Below are 13,851 nucleotides of genomic sequence, written 5' to 3' on the forward strand. Positions count from 1 at the left end.
CCTGCAGTTCGGGCCCCAGGCCCCCAGCATAGACACTGTGATACGGGGGTGGGGGGTAGAGAGCTAGGGCACTCGGCCAGTTCGTGACAGCCACCCTCGGCTGACCACCCAGCTCCCAGGAGGCTGAGGCTCAGGGAGGGGCTGCCCAACCAGAGGGTGACAGTAGCATTCAAAGCCAGGGAACCACGCGGTCAGCTACCACCCCACCAGCCCCTTGATGCCTCGTGCTTTTGGGGGTGGCCCCTGGGGTCTCCTGGCCTCACGTGGGGCAGCCTAGGATGGTTGAGAGCTTGGGGAGGAGTTCCAAAGTCAATACCTCCGGGACACGCAGCGGTTCTGCACCCACCCTGTGCACACACCGCGCTCCCCGGGAGGGCAGCATGCGCCCAGCTCATGGGGGATAAACAAGGTCTGGGCATTTCCAGCAATGCGTCTGAGGGCAGGGGACCTCTGGAAAGGCCAGCTGGACCCCTGCGTCTCCCTTTCCTCTGCTCCCCACACAGGCCAGGGCGAGGCCCAGCCTGCGCCACTTGGAGAGCTTCTGACCCTCCCCTTCCCCTCCCTACGCAGGGTGGATCTTTGGCGAGCGTCTGCATGACCAGGAGAGAGGCTGGTTCCCCAGCAACATGACTGAGGAGATCTTGAATCCGAAGATCCGGTCCCAGAACCTCAAGGAGTGTTTCCGTGTCCACAAGATGGATGACCCTCAGCGCAGCCAGAATAAGGACCGCAGGAAGCTGGGCAGCCGAAATCGGCAGTGACCCCTGGCCCCCGGCCTGGCCGAGGGATGTGGGTGGGCGGGAGCAGGGCGTGGCGGGCAGCCCCCAGCGGACAGCGGAGGGGCTCAGCGGGAAGGCCGGACGCCGCCGCAGGCAGCAGGGTGTGACCTGGGGTGCCTTGGCAGGAGTCGCCTCCACCCCTCACCCCTGCTACGTGGTTAGTGCTCATGTGTCTTGGCCCCTCGCTCAAGAACTGCAGAAAAGGTGCCCACGTCTCTCCTCTGCTGCATTTGTAAATGAAAACGTGTATTTTAAACAGTGTTACACCACCTCTTCTTGTCTCTTGGGGGAGCAGACAGAGGACGGGCATGCTCCAGGGCCCTTCTCAGGCACTGAGAGGCCCCAGACCCAGGGTGTCCCTGGCCAAGGGCAGGTGCAAAGGTGATGATGTCATGACCCCTGCACGTGTCCTCTCCCCTGGAAGCTGTTAGAATCGGCCAGGTGCACAGATGGACCACCCTTGCCTGATGAGCTTGACGAGCGTCCTTTGGTCTCCGACTCAAAGGACTGAGAGACCAACCGCCTCTGTCCACCCCTGCCCCAAGCCTCCGCCAGTCTCTGGCTGCACGGCCAGGCCTGCCTCACGGCCACCAGAGCTTGGCTGAGGGCCCACGCCACCTTTGGCTCCCTGATGGGCTGGATGTAACTCATATCTTCTGGCCCCTTCCGGAGCCCAGGTGTTATAAAGAAATGACTTGGTCACTGCATCCTGTATGGGTTATGGTTCCGAGAAAAGCAAATATCATTTCTGGCTGCATTAAAAGAAGCATCATATATAAAATAAAAGAGACGAAGGTCTACTTTTTATTACCCTTGTGCGCACAAGAATGACGTGTTTCGGTCTGGCAGGGAGAGAAGAGCCCCCTTCAAGCCCAATGGAGGAGGTGTGTCCCAGGGAAAGGGCTAAGGAGGCTTCCCGTGGAGGAAGAAGCAGCCGGGGTTGGGGCCTCAGGACGGGAGTGGATTTGGACCTCCACTTGTGGAGGGGCTCCAGAAACCGAATAAGCTGTTTGCGGCAGTGGGGGACACCCTTCTGCAGGTTGAGAAGGCAGGTTTGAACACTGTGGGACAGAGGTGTCAGTGGGTGGTGGTCCCAGAAGGGATCTGACCACCAGGTTTGGGACTGCGGCTTCCCACCTGGCCAGTCACTGGCCTGGGACACTTCTTCCCACCTCCAGAGTCGGCAGCCAGTTACCGGAGGCTGCAGCTGGCCCTCGGAGCCACCTGACATCTGGCTCTGTCCTGGAATGTGGAGGGCCTTGAATCCCACCCCGCCCAGCCCTGCCTGCCTGTGGCCATGCCCTTTCTGCCAGGACACACTTAGATTAGGAGCCCAGGATTTAGATCAAGTGGGACGTTGCAGCATCTTCCCACAGGCCACAGCACGGCCCTTGGCGTTCTTGAGACCTCAGACCCTTTGAGAACTGGATGAATCCCTAGAAGATGCATACATATGCAACATGCTGGTCCAACTGGAGAGGGACCCGCCCTGGCCCCAGTGAGGGGCTGATGCTCTTGGGGTCTCCTTGCTGCAACCCCAGGGGGAGTACCTGCACCTGAGTTTCCCAGGAGTGAGGGGATGGGGAGAGGGACCATTTCGGAGTCCCATACTGCTCTTGGCGGGGTGGGGCTGGGGAGGGGAGTCGTTGGTCCTGGCCCTTATCTCGCTTTTCTTTTTGGAGCTAGGGAGCAGCATACTGACTTGGGTCACCTGCTCTAAGGAGGGCTTCGGCTACTGCAGGTTATGTGTAATAATGTAAACAGTTTCATGAAAACCAGTCAGTTTTGTAACAGTCTTTTATAAGCAAAAACCTAAGCCATGATGTGTTTTGGGGAGTGTGAGTGGGTACCACGTGTGGCCATCTGGCGTATCCAGGAGGAGAAAACCGGTCTTAGCCAGAACAGGTGGTCAGGAGCTCAGAGAAACCAAGGAGGCCAAAACAGTTGCTAGAGACAATGGTGAAAAAAAAAAGAGGAACAGCTCACTCCACCAGCACTCACTCAAAAGGATCCTCTTGTGGCCCAGGTGTTAAACCATCACTGGGGTTTGCAGACAGTGCCCCCTCTAGGCCTTAGGGTGCTCACTCCAAGGGCCCTTGGAGGATGGGGACAGGATGCACTTCTGGCTTCTTTCCTGCTGCACCCAGAGCAGGTAAGCCACTATTTTAAATCCCTCTCTCTAAATTATAAAAGTGAGGCTTCCTGGGAAGTATGGAAAACAGAGGGCATGACCAAGGACCCAGTGCCAGGGCCAAGCTGGGGCGTGGCACGGCTGGGTGGTTCCTCATCCCTCATTCAGCTGCCATAATTTCAGGGTTGAAGTGAAAAGAGATGAGCTTGAAAAGCCTTTTTGTTTTCTTTCTCTAAACAAACAGCCGTCCTGCATGGGGTTGCCCACTCTGCCAGAGGCTCAGCAAAGCCCCCTGCACAAGCTTACCCACGCCAGGGGAGGGAGGCGGTCTGGGGCTGTGGGTTGGGGGCCAGGACAGGGGCCCGCACCCGGGCTTCACCCCCCTGCTCATTCGCTCCTTGGTCTCCCCGGGGAAGAGGGGCCCCCAGGGGTCCTGAGGGTGCAGGTCTGGGGCTCAGAGCCCGCAAATAGCGCGCTGGCTGCCAGAGTCAGAAGACGCCCCCCATCCTCAAAGTCACTGGCCTCTGGTTGGGGAGCCGGGACAGCCGAAGGTCCCGCGGACCCCACCATCACCCAGCGAGGTGCAGAAAGCAGGGCGGCGGGCCCGGGGCAGGCCGCTGCCTCTCCTGCCCTCGGGGCCTCACGCCGGTCCGCGCTCGCAGCGCTCCAGAGCCGGAGCTGGGCAGGCCCCGGGCAGTTTGCGGGACGAGCAGGGGAGTGCGGCACAGGGACTCCGCGCTCCCAAGGCCTCGCCGAGAACTCTGCCCAGAGCGCTCCACAAGCCCCGCTCTCGCACACCGGCGACCTCCGGCGCACGCGCATCGCGCACGCACCCGCGCTCCTGCGGGGCCCCGGCGCACGTGCGCGCTGTCGCGCGCCTCAAGCCCGGAGCGCGTGCACGTCGCCCGCCCCCCAACCCCACCCCGCTCGCCCACACACTCATTCGCGGACACATGGAGACACGGGGGCGCGCACCGGGGGTGCCGCCGAGTCGCGCCACGGCCAGGACGCGGCCCCTTTATTCGCTTCAGGAGGCGGAAAACTTTCTCAGCGCGACGACGACGAGCGCCAGCACCACGCAGGTGGCCAGCAGGGCGGCGATGACGATGGCTGCGATGGCGCCGGGCCCCAGCGAGCCTGCGGAGGACGGAGGGCCGCGTCAGCCCCGAGGTCCGCCCCCCCCCCCTTCCTCCCGGCCCCCGCGCCCCAGCCCGTACCGCCGCCCTGGTCCAGACGCTCCCGCGCGGTGCTGTCCTCGGGGCTCGGCGCTGCGGTGGTCGCGGGCGGGCCGCTGACAGCCGGCTCCCGGGCGGGGCTGGTGCTCTCCACGGGGCCTTCTCCCGACGGCAGCTCGGCGGGCTCGTTCCACAGGGTGGGCACGGGCTCCTGCGGGCCCTCGGCTGCAAAGCCAAGGACAGGTGTGGGGGCCCGGGCGGCAGGGCCGACGGGGACGTCGCCCCCGCCGTTGACCGACTGGGAAGGGGCGCTGAGTGCGGGGCTCTGGGGCACAGCGCGGTGCTTGCCGCTTCGCAGGTGAGGCGACGGAGGCCGAGTGGCCCACGTGTGGCCCCAGAGCCCCCGCTGGGTTCTGGTCGCCCCTGCCATGAGAGGACAGGTTGATGGGGGAGGAGGGCACTGAGGGACCAACAGGCCCACTCGGGAGGAAGCTGGAAGAACTTCGGGCTGGCAGCGCGCTTCAGGGCAGGGGGGCCGGGGGAGGCAGGGCACTTGGACCCCCAGCAGAGCCTGGGGGCCCCCCCATCTGAACTGCTGGGCTCTGTAGGTCCTGGGGAAGTGACACTTGTAAAGGGTCCTCTCCCCGCACCCGCACAGGGCAGACCCAGGGCAGCCTTCACCTTGGAGAAGGCGCCGGGAGGGTGAGGCAGTGCCCTCTCCAGGAACCAGGGTTCCTGCCCAGCCGGTGAGGGCCCACTGCTGCAGGAGGTGGAGAGGAGAGGCCCGCCCCACACCCCAGGGGCAGCCGGCCCTGCTGCTTCTCAGCCCTAACCTGGGCAGAGTGGAGCAGCCCCCAGGGCCTGGGGTCTAGCGCCTGCACATGCCTCCACACGCCCCCCGAGTGTCTGAGGCTTAAAGCGCAGGGGCCTCTCTAGCCTAAGGAACTGTGATGCCGGACTTCCCTGGTGGCGCAGTGGTTGAGAGTCCGCCTGCCGATGCAGGGGACACGGGTTCGTGCCCCGGTCCGGGAAGATCCCACATGCCGCGGAGCGGCTGGGCCCGTGAGCCATGGCCGCTGAGCCTGCGTGTCCGGAGCCTGTGCTCCGCAACGGGAGAGGATACAACAGTGAGAGGCCCGCGTACCGCAAAAAAAAAAAAGAAAGAAAGAAACTGTGATGCCAGCACGTTGCTGCCTCCAGACAGAACAAGGCCAGAGGGGTGGGCAGGGGTGTCTGTGGCCAGTGTAAGGAAAGCCCCAGGAAAGGGCAAGCCCTCAGCCCCGCACTGGCTGGGGCTCCGTCAGCACATCAGTCTCCGGGCAGCGTTTTCTGCAGGAGCCTTTCTCTGCTCATGGGTTGGGGGTTAGCAGGATTTAGGGTACCCAGGGGCCCCAGAGAATGAGAGGGACAGGCTGAGAGGCCTGCATGGTAACTCCAGGCAGCCCACACCATCTTTGCTCCCCCGTCAAGGATCCTAGCCTGAGGAGCCTCGCAGCAACACCCCAGCCCTGAGCGATCTCTGTTGTGATCCAGGCATGCTAGAATGGGCTTACTGGGCATCACAGCACACCGTCTCATTGATACCAGCTGCTCTATGGTCTTCCAAGAAGACCAAGACTCAGGTTAAGCTGAGGTGGGCGCTGCGCTGGCAGTTAGGTGCTGCTGGGGATTGAAGCCCCTGAAGAGGTTGTGCTTCCCGAGAAACTTCCTGGGAAGTTGTGGTTCCGTCAATACAACCCTGGCCAGCCCACCTGCGGTCCCTGGGGCACATTTCACACTTAGGGGCTCCACCCCTGAGAGCTCCCCCAGGGCACAGACAAGCCAGACCCACACCCTGCTTCCAGGCTCACCAGCTCCTGGAGAGGGGGGGTGCTCTGGGAAGACACAAAGGTACTTCCAGGGTTCTTCTGCCAACTGTCCACCTGAGGCAGATCATGAGTAAACAGCCAAACCCAAATTCCAGGGCAGTCTTAAAATAACTAGGCTTTCAAAAACGTTAAGGTCATGAGAGACAAAGAAAAGGTGAGGAATTGTTCCAGGTTGGGGACTAAAGAGCTGTGACAACACAACGCACCGTGCGTCCCTGGATGGAACATTATGGAGTCCACTGGTGAACTATGAATAAGGCTGTAGTTTAGGTGATAGTACTGCGTCAGTTTTCACTTCCTGATTTGGATAACTGCTTATGTAAGAGAATGTCCTTGTCCTTAGGAAGTATTTAGGGACAAAGTGGCATGATGTCTGCAACTTAACTGTCAAATGGTTCAGCAATCAGATAGGTAAGTGAGTAAATAGAGACAGGGAGACGGTGAGAAGAGCAAATATGGCAAGATGTTGGCGGTGGGTGAATCCAAGTGAAGAGCCTACTGGAGTTCACTGGATTATTCTTGTAACTTTTCTGTATACTTCAGATCGTTTCATGACAAAATTTTACAAGGTCCCCAGCTACCAGGCCCCGCCCCTGGTGCCTCTCCCAGGCCTCAGCTGGATCAGTTCCGAGGCTCAGCTTGCAGGCAGGGACCGCTGTCATATTCCCAGGGCTTGGCCGGGCCTGTGCCCCTTTTCAGAAACACCCCTGGCAAGGAGGCGTCTCAGGGGCGGAAGGCCCCTGCACCCACTGTGTGGAAGCCTCCCTCTCCCAGGGCCCAGGCTGAAGCAGTGCTGGTGTGTGGGGGCTACCCTGGTCCACCACCAACTTCAAAGACTTCCCTGTGAGGAAGGGGAAAGTGACTCTGTCAGGCCTCCCTTGTCGCTGCCTGGGAGGGCTGGGGTCTGCAGCCTGCAGCTGCCATGGAAGGCTCCAGGCCCTAGGCATGCCTGCCTCAGGCTCTCCGGGGCTGAGCAGAAAAAAGGCCTGGGTCTACCCACTGCTTGGCAGGCCCTGAGGTCTAGGGCTCACAGACTGCCTGTCTCCCAGATAAATGAACAAACCACTGGTCCCCACTTGCACACCACACGCCCAAGACAGAGTGGCAGCCAGGCACCTCCCTGTCCTACCACCACCAGCCAAAGCTCACCTCCAACTGCCAGGTCTCTGGCCAGAGAGGCCACCACAGGGCTACTGGGTATCAGGGCCAGCCAACCTGGTGGCATCCAAGGAGTCAGCCCCAAGCTCTGGAAGAGGACTGACAGGCTCCACACCCCCTGGAGGGCAGGGGCTCACTCCCAGGAACTAGTGGTCACCCTCTGCCCTTTGCCAGAGCCTGGGAGCCATCTCTGGGGGAGAAGTGCCCTCTGAGCAGGGTACTTGGAGACCCACCCAGACCTTCTCCCTGTCTGCCCCCCAGTGACCCAGCCTCACTCTGTTCCTCCCCACAGAAGCCTGGACCCTCCCTGCCAGATACACCAGCCCAGGCCCCCTCATCCCTGCTGTGCGCACCCCCTCCCGCCCCTTCAAGACTCAGCCGGTCTCTGAAGCCTGAGGGGCTGAATCCATTGACTTCCAAATCGGGAGGGCTGGGTCCAAATCCCGGCTCCATCACAGCCTCACCCTGGGACCACCGCGGACTGACTTCGCCACCTGCCTTCACTTCCTGACCTGTGGAATGGGGGTTGGACTGTGCCTCTCACATCCCTCACAAGGTGGTGACTGTGCTGTCAAGGCTATTGTCAGCTGCTGCCTCTGCCCTAGGGCCTTTCTGGCCTGGGCACCATGGCCCTCGCCACCCTGCGGGCTTTGCGCCTGCTGTAGCCGAGACCATCACCAGGAGACCCCCAGACACCGATCCGGGCTTCAAGGACTCATCTGCACCCAAGCAGCCAGGGCCCAGGGGCCAGCCAGCTCCCTGCCAGCCTAGGTGGGTGCCCCAGCGGCACACATGGGCCAGAACCGCAGCCTGCGCTCAGTCACCAGCCCTCCGGCAAAGGAGGCGCAGCTGCCGAGGAGGGCCAGGCGTTTTCTCGTCCTCATCTACGTGCCTCCGTGTTCTCTCAATTTGCTGTAGTCAGAGGGGGAAGCAAATCTATCCCCCACATCTATCCTTCTGGGGAGCCATGAACAGAAGCCGTTGTCAGGGAGCTTCCCCATGGCAGGCCCCATCTGGAGGGGGAAAGATGGGGGAAAGAAATGCCAGGCAGAGGGACTGGTATGAGGGCCGGCGTGGAAGGCGAGCGGAGATGTCACGTGAGGACGGAGAAGGGGGAGGACAAGGACCGGGGTGAGCAGCGATCCGCGACTCCGCGCGCTGACTGAGAAGACCAGGAGAAGTGGGGGCCGCGTGACCCTGCCGCAGGCCTGGGCACCACGGGCTCTCCTCCAGCCCCACCGCCTGTCAGTAAATAAGCTTGTTTAACGCTCAGTCTGACCACTGGGCCCCGAGGCCAGGCGCCCGAGCTCACAGACGGCCTTTGTGCGGCCATGAAGGGCCTTTTCATCCCTGCCCTGGCCTCCCGCCCGCTCAGCCTGGCCTGCTCCCCCCACCTCGGTAGCTGTGGCCACGGGCGACCCGCAGGGAGGGCAGCAGGCCGCCCCCTCCCCGCCTGCCTGCTCAGGACCCCAGCCCAGGGAGCAGCGGGCCAGGGGCCTGTGGGGCCGGCTGCACACCTGCTCTGAGCCTCCAGCCGGGGGTGGGGCGGCCAGGAGCCTCCCGAACCCCCTTCCTCCCGGAGTGGCAGGGCGAACCACAGCCAGCCGGAACCCCAAAGACTCCGGGGTGGGGCTGGCCTGCCTGCCCTTGGTGGGACACAAGGAGGGGGCTCGGGAGGTGAGGCCAGGTGAGGTCCCGCTGCCGCTAGACACGAGGCTGTCCCCAGGCATTCCTGCGGCGGCAGACACAGCCCACCCACCCAGGCTGTGTGTGCACAGTCTGATCCAGCGCTTCTGGCTGACAGCCTGGCTGGGAGGGCTGGCTGCATGGGGACCAAGAAACTGGACAGAAGCTGCCCACACGGCCCCAGACCCCAGGCAGACGGACGCCAGCACCTTCACCTCCACCCGCTTTGACCAGCAGGCCGGAGAAGCTTTTCACTGGGGTGGGTGGGGTATAAGGGAGCCACGGGAGACGCCACCCCGCTTTAGATCACTTCCCCAATTCCCTGGGCACCACACCAGCCCCCTGGCTTGCCCAGCTGGCCCCTCTCCCACCAAGAGGGAGGCTGGGCGCTTTCCTAGCCACGTGAGGAGGTGCTTCGGCCTGAGACTACCCTGCACCCAGCAGAGCGGCTGGGGATGTTTTCCTCCTAACTTGCGCTGAGCGCTACCAACTGCCTGGCCTGTCCTGAAAGCTCACGTGTGTGAACTTGGCAGACCTACAGTCTCCTGCGAGAGACGCAGAGGCGCTCTGATTACCGCCTGGTACAGCAGAGGAGAGGCACAGAGAGGCTGAGAAACAGCGAGGAGGACAGGGCCGGAAACGAAGCCAGCCCGCAAGCTTCTTCCTAGGGCGTCTAGAGGGAGGCCGGCAGGCCCACAGGCTCCTCGCCACCCCACCCCGTTTCCTCCCGTGTTCGTGCCTGAGTGTGTGACCGTAAGGGTCCCCCCAGGCCTCGCATCCCCCAGCAGTTCTCCCAGCACCACGTCCACACAGCCCCCCTCAGATCCACAGACACTCCCCCGAAACCCATGCCGTGGAGGGTCTCCAGGGGCCCCCCACCCGCACATTTCTCCAGCCCCAGGACTGCCCTCAGGAGCCCCGAAACACCTCCCTTTGGCCCACCTCACGGCCATCAGGGATGGCTTTCTTCCAGGAGAAAGACCACCCATGACCTGTCTGTGCCTTCTCTTGCTCAGGCTTTGAAGCCCCACAGCTGTGCCCAGGACGGGGGCTCAGGTCCCAGGAGCCTGCCAACACAAGCCTGGTGGGACCCTTCTCACCAGACCCCAGACCCAGCCATTTTCAGCCTCAGTGCAGCACCTCAGTCCAGCATCCTCATGGTTTTACAGAGGGGTCTCTGGCCCTGTGCTCCCTCTGGAATTTTTCCCAAGATGGAAACAGCACCTGGGTCTTCACTCTCAAAGGACATTTCAGAAAACCAGCAGAGAAGGGCTTGCGGGGCTTGACAAATAAATGGTAGGGCTCTGTGGTCTTACATCTAGGGGCCTGGGGCCTCTGCCCCTCAGCTGCTTGCCCGGTGCCCCCTCCTGACTCACAGATCCGAAGGCCTTCAGATATTAGGGCGCTGGAGTAATCCCCATGTCCCCTAGGCAGCTAATGTCCCTGCTCCCCAAGTCACCCTCCTACTTCAGAGGTCACCGTCTCTATGACTAACGATTCCCTGAGGCCTCTGACGCAGCTGCTGCCAGCCTGTCTTGGGGGAGCCCTTCACAGAATCACCCCAAACTGCCACCCCATCTCCTGTGAATGGCCTTGCCGGTGGGCATTAGAGATTCTGGCCTAAGGTACTTCTTAGCTTTGGGAGGCTGGTGGTAGCAGAGCCCAGGGAGCACCCTTACCTGTGAGCACCGCAGGGGCCAGGACCCCGGACAGGAGCAGCAGCGCCATGCGCAGGGCCAGACCGAATGCCATCCTGGCCCGTGAGTGAGCGCGGCCGGCGAGCGGGATGCACGGGGGACGGAGGACTGAGCTGGTTAACTTCAGGGCAGAGGGAAAGAGGCATCAAAGGGCTGGGAAAGGTTTCATCAATGCAAACTCTGTCCTCCTGGGACACCGTGCCCGCCCCCCACACATGAAAACACACACACACACACACACACACACAGCAGAGCTTACAGAACTGACTGCTTTCCTGAACTCTGGAGCAGCCCCACCCTCAGAGAGGGAAAGAGGAAATTGCTCTCTTTCCCGCTCTCCTTCTCTCTCTCTCTCTCACACACACACACACACCTGGGCCACTGAAAGTGAGAGAATCTCAACCTCCATGTGCAAGACTCACCCAGGGAGCTTGACAAATGCAGATGATGGCCCTGGCACTCTGTTTCAGTGGGTCATGGATGGGCCCAGGAATCTGCATTTTAGTGTGCAAGGCCCAGGCTTGGGAGACTCCAACCCTAGGCTGGCAGCACTGATGAGGGCCAGGTTCTGCTCACGTTTGGGCTCTCGATGCCAGGCGGGGAGTGGGCACACAACAGCCCTCGTTAAAGCAGCACTTTTTTTTTTTTTTTTTTTTTTTTTTTGCGGTACGCGGGCCTCTCACTGTTGTGGCCTCTCCCGTTGCGGAGCACAGGCTCCGGACGCGTAGGCTCAGCGGCCATGGCTCACGGGCCCAGCCGCTCCGCGGCATGTGGGATCCTCCCGGACTGGGGCACGAACCCGTGTCCCTTGTATCGGCAGGCGGAGTCCCAACTACTGTGCTACCAGGGAAGCCCTAAAACAGCACTTTTAAAGCAGTTTCCATCCAAACCTTCTGGCAGCTCTAGTCTCTCCAGAAAAACTCACGTCATAAAACGCCCTGGGTTCCTTCTTGCTCTCTCTTCTCCTAGGTACCTGGGACTTGAAATACCACCTGTGTGTTCATGACACACATTTCCAACCCAGTTCTGGCCCAGAACTTCAGCCCGTCACCCACTGCCTCCCGGACAGCCCCACGGGTACCTAATGAGCATCTCCAGCTTAACGTGTCCAGAACAAACCTTGACTGCACTGCCTCTCCAGCCCTGCACAGTCCCCCACCTTGCAGATGTCGTAGCCACATAATTAAAGTTCATCAGAGATCTCTCTCTTTCCCTTGTCTAAGCTCTCAGAAAGTACACCCCCCTACTTCAAACCCTTCATGGTTTCCCACTGCTCTTAGAATAAAAAGCCAAACGAAGGACTCGCCTTGGCCCTGCGCACTATGTTCAGTCTGCTGGCCTTGACGAGGTTCCTCCAATCCACCAAACTTAATCCTGCCTCAGGGCCTTTTCACTCGCTGTCCCCTCTCCCAGAAAGCAGTCTCTCAGCTCATTACATGGCTACCTCCTAATCACCATTCAGGTCTCAGCTCTGATCATTCAGTCCCCCATCCACCCATCACATGGCTTTAACTTTCTTCTTAGCATTTATATTTGTATGAAACTCTCATTTCCTTTTTTTTTTTTTTTTTTGGTTAATTTTTTGAGGGATGACCTATATATTGTGAAGTACACAAATCTTATGTCTACAGCTTGATGAACTTTCATACATTTGTAAACACCACCCAAATCAATGTAGAACATTTCCAGCAGGATTCTCCCTGCCCCTCCCTAGTCAGTACCCCCAAGGTGCCAGTCTGTCTTCTATCACCATAGATTAGCTTCCTCTACTCTTGAACTTCAAATAAACTGAATCCTATGACATGAACTCTTGTGTCTGGCTTCTTCTGCTCAACTTCTGTGAGATTCATCCACATTGTTGCACGTGGCAGTGGCTCATTCTTTTTTATTGCTGAACGGTATTCAATTGTATGACTATGCCACAATTTATCCATTCTTTTATCCATTTTATCTATTTATTTATGTCAATTTGGGTTATTTCCAAGTCTGAACTTTTATGAATATAGCTCCTGTGGGTATTCTTGTACCTGCCTTTGGTGAACATATACACTAAGTTCTCTTGGTTATATATCTAAAGATAGGATTGCTAGGTCAGAGTACAGTGTTTAGATTCTGTAGATGCTGACGAGCAGCTTTCCAAAGTGTTTGTTCTCATTTATACTCATCAGCAGTATGAGAGTTCCTGTTGCTCCACATCCTCACCAATACCTGGCATTGCCAGTCTTTTTTATTTCTAGCCGTTCTGATAGGTATGTAGTGGTGTCTCATCGTGGTTGTACTGCCATGACTAATAAAGTTGAACACCTTTTCATATTTATTGACCACAGGAATAGCCTCCTGTGTGAAGTGTCTGCTCAGTTTTGTTTTTTGTTTTTTTTTTGCTGATATATTAGGGTGGTCTATCACGTTGAATTTATTTTTAGGATTTTTTCGGTGTGTGTACCCAGATAAAAATTCTTCGTCAGATATATGATATGGTGCCTTTAAATGAAGTGTCCATTGGTTGTCTGTCTCTACTCTGTGATTAAGTCCCAGACAGGTGGGGCTGTGTTTAGTTCATCAATGTATTTCTAGAACCTAGCACATGATAGGAACTTAATACTGGAATTCAATCAGTTGGGATTTCTGGGGTAGAATTAACATCGAGTATCTTCTCACTTGTTCACTCTTTTGTTGGTGCTGCTCGTTTGCTCTGTCTCCCGTCCTCACCTTTCTGTGCCCTCAGTGTAACGTAGAGTCAGACTCCCAGATCACACTCCTGAGACATTCTTGCCGGCTGACTCCCTGTTGGCATCTGCCGTGGAGGCACTGGGGGGAGATGAAGGCGGGAGAGAAGTGTCTCTTTCCGATTCAGATTCCTGACAATGTCTCTGGCAGCAGCAGCAGCACTGGCCACACCAACTTCAATAACGAATAAGTGTGGCTTGCAAAATTACAGTCAAACTGAATTCACAGCTGTGTCAATTCTTTCAGGTGACATTTGCGGCACTGAATGGGAAGGAGTGAGACCTTGAGATCTGGAATGGGGGTATTTGGGCAGACTCAAACAAATCTGAGAGTCTTCCACTCACAAATCCTCAGGGCTCCCTTGCAGAAGCAGCAGGCTCCTTAGAGAAATGGCTAATTCCAAATCTGGAAAAGTAAAAGTAAATGATGTGCCTAGAATATCTCATGCCAAATTAAGAAAGTGCTCAAAGGATGATAGGGATATGGCAAAAGGACACAAATGTCAACTTGGAGGGGCTCCAAATGGACAAGTTGTGCACAACAGTATCCGATTATAACCTACAGTGTGTGCATGCATGCATGCATGCGTGTGTGTGTAAAGCTCTTCCTTATAGAATGCTGACTAATAAA

At 58.5% G+C, this 13,851-nt stretch overlaps 2 protein-coding genes across 3 annotated transcripts in view; one reads left to right on the forward strand and one right to left on the reverse strand.

Annotated features, from left to right (window-relative positions):
* Window positions 1-1,589, forward strand: part of NGEF (neuronal guanine nucleotide exchange factor) — a gene marked incomplete at its 5' end in the record, with an annotated part of 83,021 nt that extends 81,432 nt beyond the window's left edge. For both annotated transcript variants that reach the window (XM_079710759.1, XM_079710760.1), the window contains one exon: window positions 571-1,589. In XM_079710759.1, the coding sequence (XP_079566885.1) occupies window positions 571-761 (191 nt within the window). In that variant the 3' untranslated portion in view covers window positions 762-1,589. The remainder of the gene's footprint in view (window positions 1-570) is intronic.
* Window positions 1,590-3,868: 2,279 nt separating this feature from the next.
* On the reverse strand, window positions 3,869-10,622 carry SNORC (secondary ossification center associated regulator of chondrocyte maturation). The gene is made up of 3 exons (XM_079710637.1): window positions 10,477-10,622; window positions 4,128-4,310; window positions 3,869-4,047 (listed from the first exon to the last, which is right to left on the reverse strand). Exons 1-3 carry the CDS (start codon window positions 10,547-10,549, stop codon window positions 3,938-3,940), a joined length of 366 nt encoding a protein of 121 aa, XP_079566763.1. The 5' UTR covers window positions 10,550-10,622; the 3' UTR covers window positions 3,869-3,937.
* Between the last annotated feature and the right edge of the window lie 3,229 nt (window positions 10,623-13,851).

This window comes from Hyperoodon ampullatus (genome assembly GCF_949752795.1).
Source record: "Hyperoodon ampullatus genome assembly, chromosome: 8".
Taxonomy (NCBI): domain Eukaryota; kingdom Metazoa; phylum Chordata; class Mammalia; order Artiodactyla; family Ziphiidae; genus Hyperoodon; species Hyperoodon ampullatus.